Consider the following 19,928-nt stretch of genomic DNA (forward strand, 5'->3'; position numbering starts at 1 on the left):
GAAGGGTAGGCCCAGAAACCGGTTGTGGGAGTGGAGCTTGCTTCCCCCCTTTACGACAAGCAAGACGATTTTCTTTTTACTTTTTATTTTTTTTCTCTACTTTCGATTTTTCGAAATTAGAAAAAATACACAGCTAAAGGCAAGAAAATATTATTTATTAAAAATATTTATTTTATAATCCTAAAAATCTGACTTGGGCCTTTTTTAAAGACTTAATTTTTTTTAATGACTTAAGTCTTTTCTGACAAGAATTAAATCTTTTTCTATATCGGAATATAGATTTAAACAAGATTTAAATCACAAGTCATTTTGAAAAAGACTTATTTTTTTTAAAATGACTTAAGTCATTAAAATGATTTAAGTCAAAAAAAGACTTAAGTTTTCTGTGAGCTTGCAGCTCTGATTTTAAACTACCTACACTTATTCGAACATATCCTTCAAATCCCTAGCAAATCTAATAGCTGTTAGTAAGAAATCTCACTTCAAATATGCGCACATAGTGCACACACAATTTTTTTTCTTTCTTTTTTTTAGGTAAGGTAGACTACTACATGAAACTGCTTAATGGTTCAAAAATATTCCCGCATGACCGTCTGAACTTTCTACCCCTCGAAGAAGGAATTGAAAGAGTGCACAGGGGCGGATTTGCCTATCACACGGAATCCACCTCAGCATATCCCTTGATAGATCATACGTTTGAACAGGAGTCTATATGTGACTTGGCTGAGATAGGTCTCATTAATAGCTTCTCCTCGGTGATTGTCCAGAAAAGAAGTCAGTATAAGAAACTGTTTCAAGTGAGGTAAGGGTACAAAGATATAAGTTTTTTTCCAAATTACAAGGGGCCGTCCTCAGCCGAAAACACTGCGACTCTATTGTGTTTCTCCCCTTTCTATATCTGCACCCATTCTCATATCCCTGTACCCTGCACTAACTTATGCAGGTCCTTGATAGAATGGGAGCATAGTTCCTCCGGTTCTAGCCTAGGTTTCCCAAATAAAAAATGTCGCTTGCGATCCAGAGCCTCGCAATGACATATTATGTGCTCCGCTGTTTCAGGATCTTTATCGCAGAGTCTGCAGCAAAGACTTCGTTGATACAGGTTGAGCTTGTTCAGGTAACACTTGACAGTTGACAGCCATGTGCTGTCAAGAGGCCTGTTGTAAGCTCTAGCAGTTCTTTTGCAGTTTTACAGCTAGGTCCTTGGATAGAGGCCTTGCTGGGCCTGTGCCCCTGTCTGTTTCTCCAGTGGATATATTCTGCTTTTCCCTGATCCAGAAATTTAAGGTATAAGCTTCATTCAGAACCTCCAAATTAGTGGAATAAATTAGTAGAATAATTGTTTCCTCAATTTCAATGTAATCATTCAAAACGTCAAAATTAGTGGTAGTAAAGCTTCATTCGAAATTAGTGGTTTCAATTAGCATAGAAGTTTGTTCCTCTAATTTAAATGTAATCATTCAAAATGTCAAAATTAGTGGTGGTAAAGCTTGATTCAGAACCTCGAAATTTTAAAGAAACCCTCATAAGATTTTTTTATTCAGTACTCAGAAAGTGTAAAGTTGATTTTTTCATTTCCTCGGAATAATACCTAGGTATATACTATAGGGAAATTAATACAACTTTAGGTGCACTTCATCAATGATACCATGCGTAATCTTATGGAATTTACTGGTGATCGTATTATGACGTGCAACTGAAGTTTTATTAATTTCCTTTCCTATAGATACGAGTATAACTAGGTACCTATCATTTTCAAAAAATCCCGAGAAAAATTAATTTTAATAAGTAAGTGCCGACATATTTCCAGTATTTTTACCTCATGATCCCCTATTAGTCCTAAAATTTAACTAAAAAAACGTAAATCTCGTAATAGTACTTTTTATTGTTAGATCTAGTACTTATAGAGACATTAGACATTTATAAAAATCACCAGAAAATTCATAGCGGAACTGCGAAACCGAGGTGGCAACGCTGGTTCAGACTGAAAGAGTTACCGAGTTCGTACCAAGGAATTCCAAGGAAGACCTTGAATGATTGACCTTGACCTTGAAGACCAGGAATTCCAAGGAATTCCGAAGGAATTACGAGGAATTCTGAGGAATTATTTGAGTAAAAGGAATTACGGTGTACACTTTTCCCTCTGCGGTTTACCCCTCGAAATTAGTGGTTTTAATTAACGTAGAAGTTGTTCCTCTAATTTCAATGTAAACATTCAAAGCGTCAAAATTAGTGGTGGTAAAGCTTCATTCGGTACCACGAAATTAGTGGATAAAATTAGTAGTTTCAATTAGCGTAGAAGTTTGTTTCTCTAATTTCAATGTAATCATCCAAAACGTTAAAATTAGTGGTAGTACTGGTAGTAATTTTCGATTAGCAGAAAAATTAACGTTTTTTTTAACTTTTACCTCTAATTATACTTCAAAAGTTGAGATTATAATGTAATGAATTTTGGCCTTTCATTGCCATCTAAACTTTGACAAGTGGTAAATAAAAACAAAAATGCAAGAAAAAAATATATAATTAGTTAATTTTAAGTGAATTTCAAAAATGATCGGTTTTCTACACGTGTTTCTCACTTACTACTGAAAAGTTATTCCATTATTTCCCTCGATTTTTAACCGAGTTCTACTACACGCTAAAAAAACAACTATTTTACAGTTTTTTTCGATAAATCGCTATAGTGTCGCTGTTAATTTAAGTCCTGCCACAAAATTTTCTTCTAGATTTACTACCTCTAAACAACTACCAATTGTAAAATAAATAATAAATAACATAAAATAAGCTCAGTAAAGATCTAAGGTAAAGACAGACAAATCCACAGCATTTCAAATCAAATTCAAATGTCAAGGATCCCCACCCTACAGAGGCGGATACAGGAATTTATTTTAGGGGAGCCCAAAATAACACGTAATGTAGAATAAGCTTTTTAGTGCGCCATTTTTGACCTAAAAGCTTAATATTTAACCCAATTTATAGACTTTAGAAGGGGGCCGGACCCCATGGGCCCCCCCTCTGTATCCACCACTGCCACCCTAGGTCCCCATCTCCGTCTACCGTGCATGAATACATGGATAGCATTATACTTCTTCCTTAATATTTTTATTCAAAGAAATTATACTAGTCAAATTCAGTTAATATCTGTTTTATTATTTTCAGTTTACGAAAGGCATGGGAGCGAGGATTATTGAACAAATTACTCAAGACCTGGGTAGATAGTAAACCGGAATGTCTGTCAAGTGCTCGCGTTATTTCTGTAGGTGTTAACGATTTATTTCTACCTTATTTTCTCCTAGCCATGGGATTTCTCGCATCTTTAATTATTTTGTTGCTGGAAATATCTCGTGATAAATTTCAAGAAAGACTCCGCAATATACGCAAAAAACTATTTTTTAAAACACCTTATGTTAACTAAAGAACGTAGACATTAAATTAGTAATACAAGTTTTAGATTGTGATCCATTTTTTTATTTTTATTTAAATTCAATCTAGTTCTTCCTAGTGTCCATAGATGTCCCTTTAGTAGCCAGACCCAGCGCCATCTAACAATTTACTGCTATACTAGTACGCCATCTATTAAAAAACTTGTTAAACATAGCAACTGCCACCTATTATCAAAGATGCAAACAATTCGTTTGTTTAGTGCCATCTGTGTACTAATAATATAGTTACAAGGAAAATGAAATCTATATTTAATTACAAAATAATTTTAATTTATTTTCCACACTCTTTGGCTAAGAACCTATTTTTTCAAATTGATTTAGCAATAAATTCAGGAATAATAGACTGCAATAAATCTAGTGCATTAAACAAAGATATTTAATAATTAATGACTCATTGTTCAAATACAGTTATTTACGGAAATAGTTTCCCGCCAAAATTAACCGTATTCGTTTTATGGTTTCCTAAGTCAATTGAATAAATTCAGACGAAGATGTATACAAAACTGCAACAACTAGAAAAGGTTAGAAAAACACTTTTTGACATTATTTAATTATTTACCTCTGTTCGTTTTACGAAAATACCGGCTTATTAAGGAATATAAGTCAAGTTTTGGCGGTATTTTTACAACTATCTTTTGAGACATCGAACAGTATTATTTGCTCCAAAAATTAGGTTTTTCTTTCTTATATTTTATAATTTCATTATATAAACTACGCAGAAACCAGTGCAGATTACGCAGGTATGTTTGGTACTTTTTATTTTAGATCTAAATACTAAATTTTTGTTGATTTGTTATTGGCACGTTAGCTATTTTGTATTTTGGTTCATTTGGGGATGATTTGGGGTTGGGTATGGTTAAAATATATGTTTGTTTTTTAATATTCTCGTATCCATGTCTTTGCTTTACTTAATAAGGTTAACTTGTTCATGCTGAATACTTTTTACAGCATTATGCCGCTGTACAACAAAGAAAACGAAGGCGACGCCCTAAAATTGTCTTCCAACGTAAATAAGATCGTTATCTCTCCCAGTAAATCCAACATAATACAGAACGATAAGAGACAAGACTGCCAAACACCGATACAAGAAGGAAATAGCTATGAAAATTTTGATCCAGAATTAGAACCTTTACTGAGAGAGAATCCTAGACGTTTTGTAATATTCCCTATTCAATATCCTGACGTTTGGGCGAAATACAAGGAGGCTGAAGCTTCCTTTTGGACCACTGAAGAAGTAGACCTAAGCAAAGACCTGGACCATTGGAGAAGCAAGCTTAATGATAACGAAAAACATTTCATTTCATACGTCCTGGCATTTTTCGCTGCTTCTGATGGCATTGTCAATGAAAACCTGGTTGAAAGGTTCAGTCAGGAAGTCCAAATTACTGAAGCCAGGTGCTTTTACGGGTTCCAAATTGCAATTGAAAATGTTCATTCGGAAATGTACAGCATGCTTATAGAGACGTACATAAGTAATCCACAAGAGAAAGATTTCCTATTTAATGCTATAGAAACATTGCCCTGTGTTCGTAAGAAAGCAGACTGGGCATTGAAGTGGATCAGTTCTAAAACTTCAACCTTTGCCGAAAGAATAATTGCCTTTGCTGCCGTTGAAGGAATATTTTTCTCTGGCAGTTTTGCAGCCATTTTCTGGCTGAAAAAGAGAGGTCTCATGCCAGGTTTGACTTTTTCAAATGAGTTGATTTCAAGAGATGAAGGGCTTCATTGTGATTTTGCCTGTTTGTTGTTCTCTCATGTCATTCAGAAACCTTCAAAACAAAGAGTCACTGATATCATTAAAGATGCAGTGATGATCGAGCAAGAATTTTTATCAGAGGCTCTTCCAGTCAGTTTGATTGGCATGAACTGCAACCTTATGTGCCAGTATATTGAGTTTGTTGCCGACAGATTGTTAGCAGAGCTGGGTTGTGCCAAGATTTATAATGTCACCAACCCATTTGATTTTATGACCATTATTTCAACTGAGGGAAAAACCAATTTCTTTGAGAAAAAAGTAGGGGAATACCAAAAAGTCGGTGTAATTTCCAATTCTAGTGAAAATGGTGAATTTACTACAGATGCACAGTTTTAATACTTATTTTGTATTTCTCGTTTATTTTTTATTTTATCCGTATGGTAGTTTTAAGGATTTTTTTAAGCTATATTCGTTTATTTTTTACATTCTATTTATATGTTTTCTATAACAAAAATGATGAAAGAGTTTTAAAAGTTTTCAATAAACACCACAATAAAAATATCACGTTAGGATATAATTATTTAAGGATATACATAGTTTTAAAACAAGTTTTTAATTTCTTCAAAAAATGTACATATTTAAAAAAGTTGTAGAATAAAGTATATTTAAGTATTTTATTTTTATTCATAAAGCCCTTAAAGTCTTTCAACTTCTTTTTAAAAAGGAGTTTTAATTAGTTAGGCAAAGTTATTAAAAGGATCAAATTTGAATTAAAGTAAGTAAGTATTCCATTTAAAATATTTTTAAATAAAGTAGGTATATAATTTCCTTCATATAAGAATTAAATATAGAAAAAAATCCTGATGAAAATTATTCAAAGATCGTCTGCTGAGAATAGATATATTTTTAAGCTTTTATTAGCTTATTTTATTTTTTAAGCTCCAATTCAATATATTGGGATTGGTACTAATTACTAAATAAACTATTACATAAACCCTTTTTATATAAAGATTCAAGATAAGCGTAAAATAATTTCACAACAAAGTTTCAGAAAAATTTTATTGTAATACTGGAGGTAGTCTTCTTATTCAAAGGAAAACTGGAGAATATGCAACCAGTTATAACTTACCATTGACTACCGTTTTTAAAATATACCAGTATGGCCAAAAAGTGTCGTAATTATATATTCTATACTGTATAATAGTTAGATTTATAGAAAATAAAAATGAATATTAAATTTATGATCTGTTTTTGTCAGCATCTAATTATATATGAGTATTTATTTTAACATTTTAAATTCAGAGTCGCAGACAAAACTCTGTTACATTTTATCCAAGATAAAGATTGGCTGGGAATTCATTCTTTAGTGTAGGTATTCTGTTTTTGTTTAAATAAAAGCTTCCTTAATCAAAAAATATTTACTTATTTAAGTATAGAATACATCAGAGTACGTGATCTTGAACCAAACAGTAGATAAGTCTTATCTACTCTTTGCAGAACTGATCCTGAAAATATTTGAAACAAGTGCGTCCCTTCCATATCTCTGAACAAGCTCTGAACAAAACGCGTAATTTTTTGTGAATCACACATCGCTATCAAATTATCAATCGCTATCTACATTTTATAATGTCCATGAATATTTTGAAACCACAACCAGCCACAACCTCACTTTTGCTTTTTAAAGTGGCAGTTTGACAGTGACAGCTCTATGTTTTTGTTTTATTTTTTGGCAAAATGATCGTGTTGAATGGTGTATTGTTATTTTTAATATTTTGCACTACTGGTAAACTCTTATGATATTAATATACCGACTTAATATGTAACTATTTTTTTAATATTTTTAGTTAATGCGTATCAAGTAAATCTGACATGCGATAGCCCTATAGTTTGGGGTGCCCCATCGAATTGCTCAGTTACTGTATACAATGACGATAATGTTCCAGATGATGGCAAATTTGGGTATAATTGGGTGAATGATTTTATACCACACGATTCCAGGGAGGTACATACACTATACGCACACTTTACAAAACATTGGGGTAGCACGCTTAATATTGTTTTTGTAGGTAAATACTGGACCAAGCACAGATTCATGGCTTGTAACATACAATACTTCAATTAATTTACCTGGACTTTATGTAACTCGACTAGATGTGTGTGTATGGGAATTCCTTGGTATATATTGTAAACCACTAGGTTCTGTTGGTATCACTATTAAAATTACAGGTATTTATTTCATTAATAGGCTTTTAAAATTTAATATGCAGACATCATTTTACACAATTTTTTTTAAACGAAATGTGTATGTCTTTTTTCTCAGTCAATTTGCCATATAATAATGCCCATTCAAAAATTACCATATTGTTATAATCTGCGCTGAGGGGTTTTTCAAATATGACCATTTTTTAAGGCATTTATTATAAGGGTTAAATATGTTTACAAGCTTTGGTTTTTCAGATATAGATATTGAAATATGCATGCCATAATAAAAAAGATTATCAACACCCTGTACATTATTTTTCAGAATTAATTATTTTGCGGAATTTTATGCCAGAGACATAAATTTTACTGAAAAATTTGATTGCTTCGTTTAATGTATACAGGGGTATCAAGAATCGTTGGTCTATTTTAAATATTTATTTTACATAAAAACTTATTTCAAATGCAATACCTGTATTTTTTGAAATAAGTTGAAACAAATTATACAGTTCTTTAAAACTATATTAGGGTTTCCTATACCTATCCAGCTCAGATTTAGAATAAAGAGCAATTTTTCAATAAAATATCAACCCAGAAGGCTTGTGTCGTCATGACAAGTTTCTAGTGACTGTTAGTAGCTATTCGCAGAATCGAAATTAGTTTATGGACTTTATTTAAATATCGCAATTTGCCTACAATAGTTTAATAAATAACATTTATTAAATATAATGATAAAATAATAAATAATTATTAAATATGTATTTATTATTTTATCAACATAAACAAAGAAGTAATTCTTTGATTTTTCGTTGTTCTTTCACTAGACTTAGTATAACCCTTGATTATTAGACAAGGGTATAACGTAGTAGTTATATGGATTTTACATAAATGAACCAATTACCGCACATTCATTTTCTTCACTTCCAACGACAATTTTCTCACTAATAGATTATTTATAAACCACAATACCAGCTCTGCAAAGTGGGACAAGTAGTTTTTCAAAAGAACGCTTGTCAGAAAGATTCCTATTTGGATATCTTGGAGCTTAAGCCCTTGAAGCCAAGAAGCAATTTTTCTCACAAAATAAAATCATTAGTAACATATTTGCTATCCATATTCATTCCGCCAGCAGATACTGCTTTATTTTTCTTGATAAAATAATGAATACTTAGTTATTAAACTACTGTGGGTAAATTTAAGTAAACTGCTATAAATGTAAATAATAAAGTCAATAAAGTAATGTCAATTTTGAAAACAATTACTAACTGTCACTAGAAAATTGCCATGGCGACAGCAGCCATCTTGATTGTCATTGTATTGAAAAATCACCTTTTGTTCAAAATCTGAGGTAGATAGGTATAGGAAACCCTGATATAGTTTGAAAGAGCATTTGAATCTGCTTCGATTTATTTTAAAAAATAGAGGGTGTTGCATTTGAAATAACGAAGTTTTTATGTAAAATAAATATTTAAAATAGATCAGCAATTTTTGATAATACCGTATAAATTTAAGGAGGCAATACAATTTTTCAGTATCTAAAAACTATAGATTAAACTCAGCACAAGAATTAATTCTGAAAAGTAATGTACAGGGTGTTGATAATGTTTTCTACTATAGCATGCATGATTAAATATCTTTAAATATCTCAAAAACCAAAGATTTTAAACTTATTTAACCCTTATAATAAGTGCCCTTTTTAGGCCTAAGAATCCAAAAATGAAATAAAATACCGGGTGTGTTCCATAAGAAAAAATATAACTTTGCTATGGATCTTAGTTCTGAAACACCCTGTATATTTCAAAATTATTTTAAATTGTGCTCATTGCGTCCCCACATACATGTACCCATAAAATATTTTGTTTCTTCATCTTTCTGTTTTCGTATAATCAACCGATGCGATTGAGGTGCGCCACCCTGTATATCTATCAAAATATTTTTATAAGGTGTTTTATCTCAGAGTTTTGTGGGTTTACTAATGCCAGCATACTTTACAAAATACACTTCCCCAATAAATTAACGCACCACAAAAAAATAACCAAAAGTTTTAAGTTAAGTTTTTGTCAAAACCACTTATCCGATTTGGACGATTTTTTTTTTGAATGATAGGTTATTCTTTCCACAATGTTGCTATACTAACTGTATTTTGATAGGAACCCCTTTTTATACTAATACCGGGTGTAGCAATTATAACGTGTTTTTTTAATAAAATTTGTGACACCCTGTAGAGTTGATCAGTTACAACATCAAGTTAAAATTGAAATCACATTTTAGCCTTATCTTTTTTTTACATTTTGTTTTTTTATTTACTCCATTATCTTCCTTATTACACGAGAAACAACATTTTATAGGATGACATGATTTAATAGTGGTTTTAATTAACATTTGTCCATTTTACTCACTAAAGTAAGTACCAGGCTATGGAAAAACACGGATTACCAGTAAATATCAAATAGAGATGCTTTTGTCAGTGTCAGTCGTTTTCGTCCTTTTATTATATCAAAAATATGCAACGTGCACGTGAAACAAGAAATCTTACTGGCGAAGAATGTGCTCAAGCATTAATATTGTCTGAGGAAGGTTGGAGCTACCGAAGAATTTGTAAACGATTTAATGTAACTCACTCAACCATTTCACGAGTTATACAACGGTATAGAGATACTGGGAGTAATTGTCGCAGGCCGGGACAAGGCAGGAATCGAAGAACCAATCCGATTCAGAAACGTTTTTTCAAACTCTCAACATTAAGACAACGTTTCGTAACAGCTCGGACCCTTCAAACACAGCTCGATACTAATGGTCTACAAGTTTGCACAGAAACTAGCATCTCTATTTGACATTTACTGGTAATCCATGTATTTCCATAGCCTGCTACTTACTTTAGTGAGTAAAATGGAAAAATGTTAATTAGAACCAATATTAAATCATGTCATCCTATAAAATGTTGTTTCTCGTGTAATAAGAAAGATAATGGAGTAAATAAAAAAAACAAAATGTAAAAAAAGATAAGGCTAAAATGTGATTTCAATTTTAACTTGATACTGTAACTGATCAACTCTACAGGGTGTCACAAATTTTATTAAAAAAACACGTTATAATTGCTACACCCGGTATTAGTATAAAAAGGGTTCCTATCAAAATACAGTTAGTATAGCAACATTGTGGAAAGAATAACCTATCGTTCAAAAAAAAATCGTCCAAATCGGATAAGTGGTTTTGACAAAAACTTGACTTAAACTTTTGGTTATTTTTTTGTGGTGCGTTAATTTATTGGGGAAGTGTATATTGGAGGTGAAAACTTCAAATAGTAAATCTGATATGGATCTTTTTCGGATCATCATGTTAATAAGTAACATAATTACTTTTTAGACACATTAAATGGAAAGTTAATATCTTCACAATCCGACAAAGAAAGAGATAAATTTATATCTTCAGAAGATCCCCTTCAAAGTTCCGTAGAATTGAAGGAATCAGATAAAAACTTTTTATCAAAAGCGCCTACTGTACTCTCCTATTGGTTCGTGGATTGCATTTACTATGGAATTACCAGCGATTTGCAGTTTGATTATAATTTCACCAAACCCGATGAGCAGCACGTTATTGAAGCCTTGGTAGTGGCTGATTTTACACCACTACCACCTCCTACAACAACTACTACAACACAGAAGCCTACTACAAGCCCAAATGTAACTACAACAACAAGTACAACCACTACACACAAACCTAAACCTACCAATGTAAGTATTGTATTTGCAAAACATTTTCCGATGCACGTCATCGATCATATCGACATTGACACTAAAATCTATAAACCTGACTGAATGAAAGTTTGGCAAAAATGTTTAAATTTGTTGTATAATTTAAGATACCGAGCAGCTCTTCATTTTACTTTATAGAGCAAATGATTGTAAGAGATATTTTATTTATGTTAAAGCTGCAAAAATTAGTTTAAACCGAATTTTATTATCGCTATGTTGGTCACATGCGCCGTGTTCAGCAATGTTGTCCTTTATTATTTGACAATTATCCTAGTGTCAGTCATTATTTTGTATAATATTGTGTTGTTGTTGAATCTTTTTGTGAAAATTGCACTTTTAAGCACAAACGGTTCTTTTAAGAACTAAATTTCCGAGTTTTTGTATTGCATTTCTTGAAATTGTGTGTTGAAAATATGCCGAAGTATTTAAACAGTCGAAGCAAAGAGCTTTTATATTGTATTGACTAAGAGTGGGTCCCATGGGACCCTCCACTGCGGCCGCGAGGGCCTATTGTGGCTCAGTTTCTACAAGCTCTAATATACAAAGAGCGTTAAAGTTCACCCTCAAGACCCAGCCTTTTAACATAGGCCGTTATGTCCGAGGGTGATATGTCTCCTAGGTCTGATAGGTCTAGCATGGGTTTGCCAAACATCTCAAACCTGGTCCTGACCCCAGCGGGTCAAGTACACATTAAGAGTACCTTTGATCGCAAAGAAATTGCGGTAGGGATATTCTTAGATATTGAGGGAGCATTCAACAATGTTACCCCTCAATCGCTCCTAGGCGCTGTAAAGGCACGAGGAGTCGAAGCAACCATAACTGAATGGATTGAGCAAATGCTCAAAAATCGAATAGCAATGACCTCGCTCAGCGGTGAGTCTGTTAGGTTTGTACCGGGCAGAGAATGCCCGCAAGGAGGAGTTCTCTCTCTTCTGTGGACCCTGTTAGCGGATGACCTGATGGCGATCATCGATGCATACGAGGTTGAACCACAAGCATATGCGGACGACCTGGTAATCCTAGTAAAGGGACACAAAGAGGAGGACATCTCCTCAAAAATACAGGAAGTCCTAGATGCAATTCACGGCTGGTGCACACTGGAACAATTGTAACCCCACAGAAAACCGTGATCATACCATTCACCAGAACAAGGAAAACAGCCAAACTGAAACCGTCCATTCTTCTTGGTGAGACAATTCCGTTTGCGGAGGAGGTTAAGTATCTAGGATTAAACCTGGAGAAAAAAATTAGCTGGACCTCTCATCTGGAAAAAACATCAAAAAAGGCTTGCTATGATCTATGGGCATGCCGCCGAATTTGTGGTAGAAACTCCAAACTTTGGGGTATTAAACCCCAACAATATGTACTGGCTATACGTGACGGCCATCAGACCTATTATCACGTATGGTGCAGTTGCCTGGTAGGAGAAAGCCAACCAAACAACGGCAAAGAATAAATTGTCGAAACTACAACGACAAGCATGCTTAGCGGTGACTGGTGCCTTCCATTCCACGTCAAAAACTATGAAAACCCTACTCGACTTACCTCCTCTTCAAATTCTTTTGGAAAGAGAGGCGAGATGGGCTACATATAGGTTTCTAAATATGGCACGAGGAAGCCAAGGAACAATCATGTTCATACAAAACCGGCTAGTAGACGAACTACAGTCGGATGAGATTCTGGGAATGGTTTCGGATCTCACACCACCAGTCCAACTCTTGACACGCACCTACAACGTCCTGTTTCCGAATAGGGACGAATGGGATAAGTCGGGAAACGGTTTATTAAATGCGGAAGGTTTATTAAATGCGGAAATGTGTTGGTACACGGACGGATCCAAAAACGAAAAAGGATCTGGCGCAGGAATTTACTGCAGCAGTCCAAGACTGAGATCTACCACAGTCTTGGAAAACACACCACAATTTTCCAAGCTGAGCTATATGCTATTGAAACCTGTGTGCAACTGCTGGTAGAACAGCAATACACTGGGAAAACAATATGCATATTTTCGGATAGTCAAGCCGCGCTGAAAGCACTTGAGGTAACGAAAAGCACGTCTATGACGATTCTTCATTGTAAGAAACTACTCAATATATTAGGAGATAGGAACAAAGTGTCGCTAATATGGATACCGGGAAATGTCGGCCTAGAGGGAAATGAACGTGCTGATTCCCTCGCCAAAATTGGTGCAGGCTCGCCATTCGTGGGCCCAGAACCGACACTTAGCGTTCCAAAAAATCTCGCAAGAGACAGGCTCTGTGAATGGGTTAGGTGGGCGACGTTCCGGGACTGGAATGACAGTCCCGGAATGGAACATGCCAAGAAAATCCTAGCAGGGCCATCCAAACATAGAACAGGAGAACTCCTAAAGGCTGGTAGGAATGGAGCGCGTACACTCACTGCAGTGTGTATGGTCCACTGCCGGCTGAGATCACACCTACAGAGGATGGGACTGGTGGAAGACGCCGAATGCCGACTCTGTGTGGAAGATGACGAAACAATGAAGCAAAGAGCTTGCAGCTTCCCTGTTTTTTTTTTAAATTTTGAACGAGAGCGTGACAATAAAAGTCCTTTATTACCGTTGACTGCAGTCAGAAAAATAAGTTTGATTGATAAGCACATTATACCACTTTGAAAGTTAGTTTTTATTAAGTTCTGTGATTATTAGTTTGTGCATTAACAGGACCCTCTTACTTGTTATTACAAGTTATGGCGTTGTAAGTTGTACATCAATAAATAAATAACCCATAATAACGCTTATAATAATCTTCATAATGGACTAGTTTTTGCCAATATGTAATAAGTAAAATAAGCTATAAAACAAATAAATCAATTAATCACTAAACTATTAGTTATTAAATTAAAAATAAAACGTAAAACTCTTTAAACAATGGTATAATAAATATATTGTTTGTCAATTTTAAATTAAGATTCATCTCATAAATCCATCACAATCTGGCAGCGCTGTAGCCATCGCTTGTCACTCAAAGTTGATCACGTGCATCGGGAATTGTTTTGCGATTACATAATTTTGTGTTCAATTTATTAAAGTTTACTTACTTCACCAGGGCACTACCATCATCCCTAAAACTTCCGTTAAGTCTACAGTTAGACATAAACGAGAAATTCTTACGAGTCCAGCGCCTACATTAGTTGGAACAAATAATAGCTCAACTATAAGGATATGGCAAAATGGAACGTTGGTGCCATACAATGGTACATTTCCATATGTTTGCAATAGTACTTTTGTGGTTACAGATCACAAAAAGGTTTATGGTTATTTTTCCAAAACTGTTACAACCAAAGGTTAGTATTTGCTATTAAATTTAGGTACATATTTTAATAATAAAATAATTATTATGTTTATATTATTAATATTTAAATCATTTTACCCTATAAAATTTTAAATTTTGAAAAATTTCCACAATGATGCGATAGTGCACTACATGTTATACTATTTATACACTGTATTGTTTGTCTAAATCGTCATTTTGTCTCACCCTGTATAACTTTTTATGTCAAATTTAAAGAAAGACTTTTTTCATAAAAGATTTTTGGCGTTTTCCTCCTACTAAGTTGCTTATACAGGGGGTGAACAAAAATAACAATATACATTTCAATCTCACTTTACACAAACATGTTCATCAACAAACCGTAATGTAATAATATACAGGGTGAGTCTTAAATAAGTACACAAAAATATTTTCAGGGGTGGTATATTTCGACCCCAGGAGCGTATGAGGTTTTTTTCGCAAAAAAGATGTTTAAAATCGTGCATTTTCTTTTAAATTTTCCTGTATATTTTAGAACTGCCTGTTCACCGCAAATTTTCCCACGGTATAATTTCTTAATCTCTGATATTACCATAGTTAATGACACTAAAAGAGATGCAAATACAGAAAAAATTCGGCGATTTTCAAATTTTTTTTAAAATAAATATTTTTTTTTAATTTTTAAACTTGAATGACTTAGGAGTTGATTGAAGCATACGTTTTTTACGAATTTAATCAATCAAGTCAAACAAGTTAGTTTTCCTTGTCATTTAAAATAAGTTATTGTGCCTGTGTACCTTTTTTATTGCGAGCTGTATTTGAAAAATGTCAATATTGTGATTTTGGTTCACCCTGTACAAGCAAATGACATTGTATGGCAATGTCAAATCGAACAAATTTATATAGGATGAATCTTAAATAAGTGCAAATATTTTTAGGGGTAGTATATTTCGACCCCAGAAACACGATTATGAGTTTTTTTCGAGAAAATGTTTTCTTGAAAATTTGGAATTTTTTAAAAAACATAATTTCATGATAATATGGCAACATAGGTAGTAGATTAAACTTACAAGAATGAAAACCCAGAAACATACAGTAGTTCTTAAAATTTAAGCAAAAAATCAATTTTTTGCAAATTTTCAAAGTAAAATAACTCGGTTATTTTGAACTTATTTGAAAAACGGTAAAGAGAAAATATGTTTCTTTTAAGGAGATCTACCAGCCCTAAAAATATATGCACCTATTTAAGAGACACCCTGTATTTAAGTTACTCCCTAAAGATTTATAAAGAAATCACCTGCTTTTTTAGTGTTTATTCCTACCCTAGGTATATATTTTTTTCTGGAGCACCCTGTAGAGTTCTAAATAATTTTAAAACAGGTCCAAATAAACCTACACATACACACCAGATATTTAGTTTTGAAACAAATGGTCAGTTTCGACTCTCTTTAGCCACACTGTATATATAAAAAAATGTTTAAGTCAAATGAGTCAAAAATATGGTATTTTAGCGTTTATGAAATGTACTAGATGTAATATAACCAGTTTTTTGTCCGCGAGAGAAACGAATGATTTCCACAGACATTTTTTTCCACATACGACTTTGAATTCAAATGACAGCCAACTGTCACTATCATATATTCCCTCACGAGACAAACTATAGTTTATCATTCTCGCATTTTTCAGCTCCTATAACTAAGGTTAATGTATCTGGTACAAACTGGTTGAAGCACGAACAGCTTCTGAACCTAAACGTAAAATGTAGTGGCTCAGGACAATTGAAGTATTGCTTAAAATTCATACCAGGTACTAGTTCGGTTAAATCTGTTTGCAGTGTAAAAAATTATAAAGATTTTCTTTATTTCTTTAGGAATATATAATGTTACTGGGAATGAAACGTGCGAAACCTATGATGACTTGAATGAATGCAATTTTAACATTGAACGCTATTTTCATGGTGCTGAAAAACATACCGTGCTCATTATTATTAAAAACGATGTCAGTATTAAAGTAACTTCAGTTACTGTAACTGTATATAAAGGTAAGAATATTGAAAATATATAAAAAGGTAAAAAAAGTAATTTATATTTTTATATGTTAATGAAATATTCGCTTTATTTATGTTCGTGCATTTTTTTTCAGTAAAACAACAAGCTCAATTATCAGTTATTGTAGTTCCTGTGGTTTTCAGCCTAGTAGCCATTGTAACAGTAATATTTGGTGTTGCTTATTATCTACAGAATCGTTCAAGGTAAAGTATACAGGGTGATTGTGTCACTTGTCCAAGTTGTAGAAACATCCTGTATTCATTATGATAAGTCACTTTTGTTAGTTCAGTCTAAACGTTTCAAAATATTGGAATAGTCTGCTAAGCTTCTAGAAATGCATTTTTGACAGAAACAATAGATAATTATGTTGGGAACATTACACCTTGACAATATTAACGTTCCGCTTAGTATAAATAAAATATAATCTTTGAAAGACTAAAGTGTATAAAGTCGAATCATTTTATATTGGGCATTTAAATTTTGGAAATTTTCGGAATTCCGGGATTGAATATCGGGATTTCGTGGATAAACATGCACCGGGATTCCTGTTTGGAAACCCTAATTGTAATTAAATTATTGGATTTTTAGAAATTGTGAATTTTGGTGTCGCTGAACATTAAAGCTACAATTTTTTTAGTTTATTAAAACTATTTTCACAAGTTACCAGGCATCCCAAATAAATTAAAATATTATTATATACAGGGTGTTTCAAAACAAATGCGAAAAACTTCAGGGGGTGATTCCTTGTTTAAAATAAAGGGTAGTTTGCTTTATAAACGTTGGGTCGAAAGTGAACCATTAGGGAGATATCGCGGTACAAAGATGGCGGAAAAATAATGTTTTTATTTTTATCTTGAGAACGAAAAGCGATAGACTAATGAAATTTTATGGAAGCATTACTGCTATGAAAACACACTTTCTGAAAATTTTTTCACTTTTTTAAAATGAGTGGAAGGGGTTGCAATAAACTACCCCTATAATTCTTGTTAACGAAATTTAAAGAAAAATCTTATCAAACACATACAAAAAAATTAATTTGGATAGTTTAGCTTGTTTAGAAACTTTGTTTATCTCTTGTGTTTTTTTGATAAAACTCACCGATTTGAAATTAAAAAATAAAATGTAAAGCATTACATGTCAGGACAAAAAAAATTCAGATAAAAAATCTAATGGGCTGCTGTAATTTTTTTAGGAAAAAATCTAGTCGGCCGCTGTTACTTTTTAGGATGTTTCTAATATTATTTTATTTGACATTACTCTACTGCAATACGTTATTAGCTTACGATCAATTAATTATTCCGAAATCTTTGTTCTTTATCTAAAAATGTTTTTTTTGTTCTGACATGTAATGCTTTACATTTTATTTTTTAATTTCAAATCGGTAAGTTTTATCAAAAAAACACAAGAGATAAAAAAGTTTCTATACAAACTAAACTATCCAAATTATTTTTTTTTGCATGTGTTTGATAAGATTTTTCTTTAAATTTCGTTACCAAGAATGATACGGGTAGTTTATTTCAACCCCTTCCACTCGTTTTAAAAAGGTGAAAAAATACCAGAAAGCGTGTTTTCGTAACAGTAATGCTACCATAAAATTTCATTAGTCTATCTCTTTTCGTTTTCAAGATAAAACATAAAAACATTATTTTTCCGCCATCTTTGTACGTGGCGGGGTAATATCTCCCTAATGGTTGACTTTTGACCCAACGTTTATAAAGCAAACTACCCTTTATTTTTAACAAGGAATCACCCCCTGAAGTTTTTCGCATTTGTTTTGAAACACCCTGTATATCGCTGTTTTAGTATTTGTTCAAATTTAGTAATAAAAAAATGTTTGGGTAAGTTAGAGTATATAAATATATTTTATAGGATTATTGTGGAAGTGGCCAACTTCGACTTTGGCAAACAATACTCGGACATGGAGTACAAGACCTTTAAAGACAGGTTAAAAGACTCGATAGCGAACGCTTTCAGTCAGCCCTCCACCTCTTCAGAGTCTCAGGATTGGTCGTCCGGCCACAAGTATGGCAGCATGACGTAAAAACAGTCGGTAACATTCTATCGATATTATTTTAGTTTACCACAGAAATGCTCATTCAAACCATTGTCCCACTGTTAATACCAGATTTTATTTTGATTTACTTGCGTTTTTTTTTGTAATTTTTTACGTTTGTTTAGGGCTTTGAATAAGAAGACTAAGGAAGGAGCATAATGCTATCCATGTATTTATGCATGGTGGACGGAAAAAGCACTCTAGGGTGGGGATCCTTGACAGTTCTGTTTAACAATTCATTTGACACATTTGAATTTGATTTGAAATTTTGTGGATTTGTCAGTCTTTACGGAGCTTATTTTATGTTATTTAATATTTATTCTACTACTGATAGTTGTATAAAGGTAGTAAATCTAGATGGAAATTGTGGCAGTACTTAAATTAACAGTGACACTATCGCGATTTATCGAAAAAGACTCTAAAATAGTTGGTTGTGTAGCGTGCGGTAGATCTCGGCAAAAATTGAGTGAAATAATGGAACAACTTTTCGGTAGTAAGTGACTATATAATATACATACGTGTAGTAAACCGATCATTTATGAAATTCACTTAAATTAACTAAATTATATATTTTTCTTGCATTTTAGCTTTTATTTATTACTTGTCAAAGAATTTAGATACGTTAATTTGACTTACCTGCTTCAGTAGCGTATGGGATGTTTGTGTTAATAAATACTTATAACTTATCTATTATTATTAGAATTATATATTTTTATAACAATTTTAATAATTACCAACATTTATTCACAACGTAAAATAAAACAACAAATTATTGAGTCTACACCACGTCTACCCTACATCATAGTTTTACATTTTTTAAATAAAATTAGAACGACACTGATAAACCGGAATTTAAGTCGGCCATATTTGAGGCCCATCGCGGTGTACCTAAGATTTTTGATATGCTCCTTCCTTAGTCTTCTTATTCAAAGGTTTAGGGTTATACATATTTAAAATATATATTACACATACAGTGTAGTAAAAAAGTTTAATGATCAAAAAGGCTTTCGATAATGACAGCTAAATAATTCTTTTGAGGAATTGCATTAAAATTAGTTATCTGTCAACAATCAAAGCTAGCTGAATGATGTAAAATTTTGATTGATACCTATGCTACTGCCCCTTTGAAGGTAGTGACATATTCATAATATACTTTTTTTTTCAAACGTCAAAAAAGTGTAAATTTTTGCGACGTGATTGTCAATACAAAAAAGTCATTTTAACGCCTAGGAATAAAAGTAAAGCAGTTTTACGCCTAAGCATAAAAGTACGAAAATATATTATTAAATTGACATAGTGTCAAATTCAACGAGTGTAACCATAGTTTCTCGATATATTATTACTTGCAAGGTATTACTGTTATATCTTTTTATATTATTTGGAACGTTTAAAATTATTTAAAAAATTATTTGTGATATTTGAAAAAAAATAGCATGTTTTATTAATGGAGTTAAAATGTTTT

The 19,928-nt window shown here is 32.7% G+C and overlaps 3 protein-coding genes across 4 annotated transcripts in view; all 3 read left to right on the top strand.

Moving 5' to 3' along the window:
* LOC115877283 (ionotropic receptor 75a-like) overlaps positions 1-3,430 on the top strand; it is a 49,853-nt gene extending 46,423 nt beyond the window's left edge. For both annotated transcript variants that reach the window (XM_030893419.1, XM_030893420.1), the window contains 2 exons: positions 535-802; positions 3,160-3,430. In XM_030893419.1, the coding sequence (XP_030749279.1) occupies positions 535-802; positions 3,160-3,415 (524 nt within the window). In that variant the 3' untranslated portion in view covers positions 3,416-3,430. The remainder of the gene's footprint in view (positions 1-534; positions 803-3,159) is intronic.
* Positions 3,431-3,907: 477 nt separating this feature from the next.
* On the top strand, positions 3,908-5,811 carry LOC115877285 (ribonucleoside-diphosphate reductase subunit M2 B). Its single transcript, XM_030893421.1, has 2 exons — positions 3,908-4,183; positions 4,392-5,811. The coding sequence occupies exon 2, from the start codon at positions 4,396-4,398 to the stop codon at positions 5,533-5,535; it is 1,140 nt and encodes a 379-aa protein (XP_030749281.1). The 5' UTR covers positions 3,908-4,183; positions 4,392-4,395; the 3' UTR covers positions 5,536-5,811.
* A 949-nt stretch (positions 5,812-6,760) lies between these two features.
* Positions 6,761-18,659, top strand: LOC115877286. Its single transcript, XM_030893422.1, has 9 exons — positions 6,761-6,922; positions 6,984-7,141; positions 7,206-7,365; positions 10,705-11,072; positions 14,162-14,399; positions 16,052-16,171; positions 16,236-16,406; positions 16,508-16,616; positions 18,283-18,659. Exons 1-9 carry the CDS (start codon positions 6,874-6,876, stop codon positions 18,452-18,454), a joined length of 1,545 nt encoding a protein of 514 aa, XP_030749282.1. The 5' UTR covers positions 6,761-6,873; the 3' UTR covers positions 18,455-18,659.
* Positions 18,660-19,928: the final 1,269 nt, after the last annotated feature.

This window comes from Sitophilus oryzae, unplaced genomic scaffold (genome assembly GCF_002938485.1).
Source record: "Sitophilus oryzae breed Bouriz unplaced genomic scaffold, Soryzae_2.0 scaffold_1443_pilon_pilon, whole genome shotgun sequence".
NCBI classification, from domain to species: Eukaryota; Metazoa; Arthropoda; class Insecta; order Coleoptera; family Curculionidae; genus Sitophilus; species Sitophilus oryzae.

What these genes read in the sequence shown, in the direction of transcription:
- LOC115877286 (XM_030893422.1), top strand. Translation starts at nt 6,874, where the DNA reads ATGATCGTGTTGAATGGTGTATTGTTATTTTTAATATTTTGCACTACT. An exon ending in CAAAACTGTTACAACCAAAG is followed by an intron (nt 14,400 to 16,051) that starts GTTAGTATTTGC and finishes CGCATTTTTCAG; the next exon opens with CTCCTATAACTAAGGTTAAT. An exon ending in TTGCTTAAAATTCATACCAG is followed by an intron (nt 16,172 to 16,235) that starts GTACTAGTTCGG and finishes TTATTTCTTTAG; the next exon opens with GAATATATAATGTTACTGGG.
- LOC115877285 (XM_030893421.1), top strand. Translation starts at nt 4,396, where the DNA reads ATGCCGCTGTACAACAAAGAAAACGAAGGCGACGCCCTAAAATTGTCT.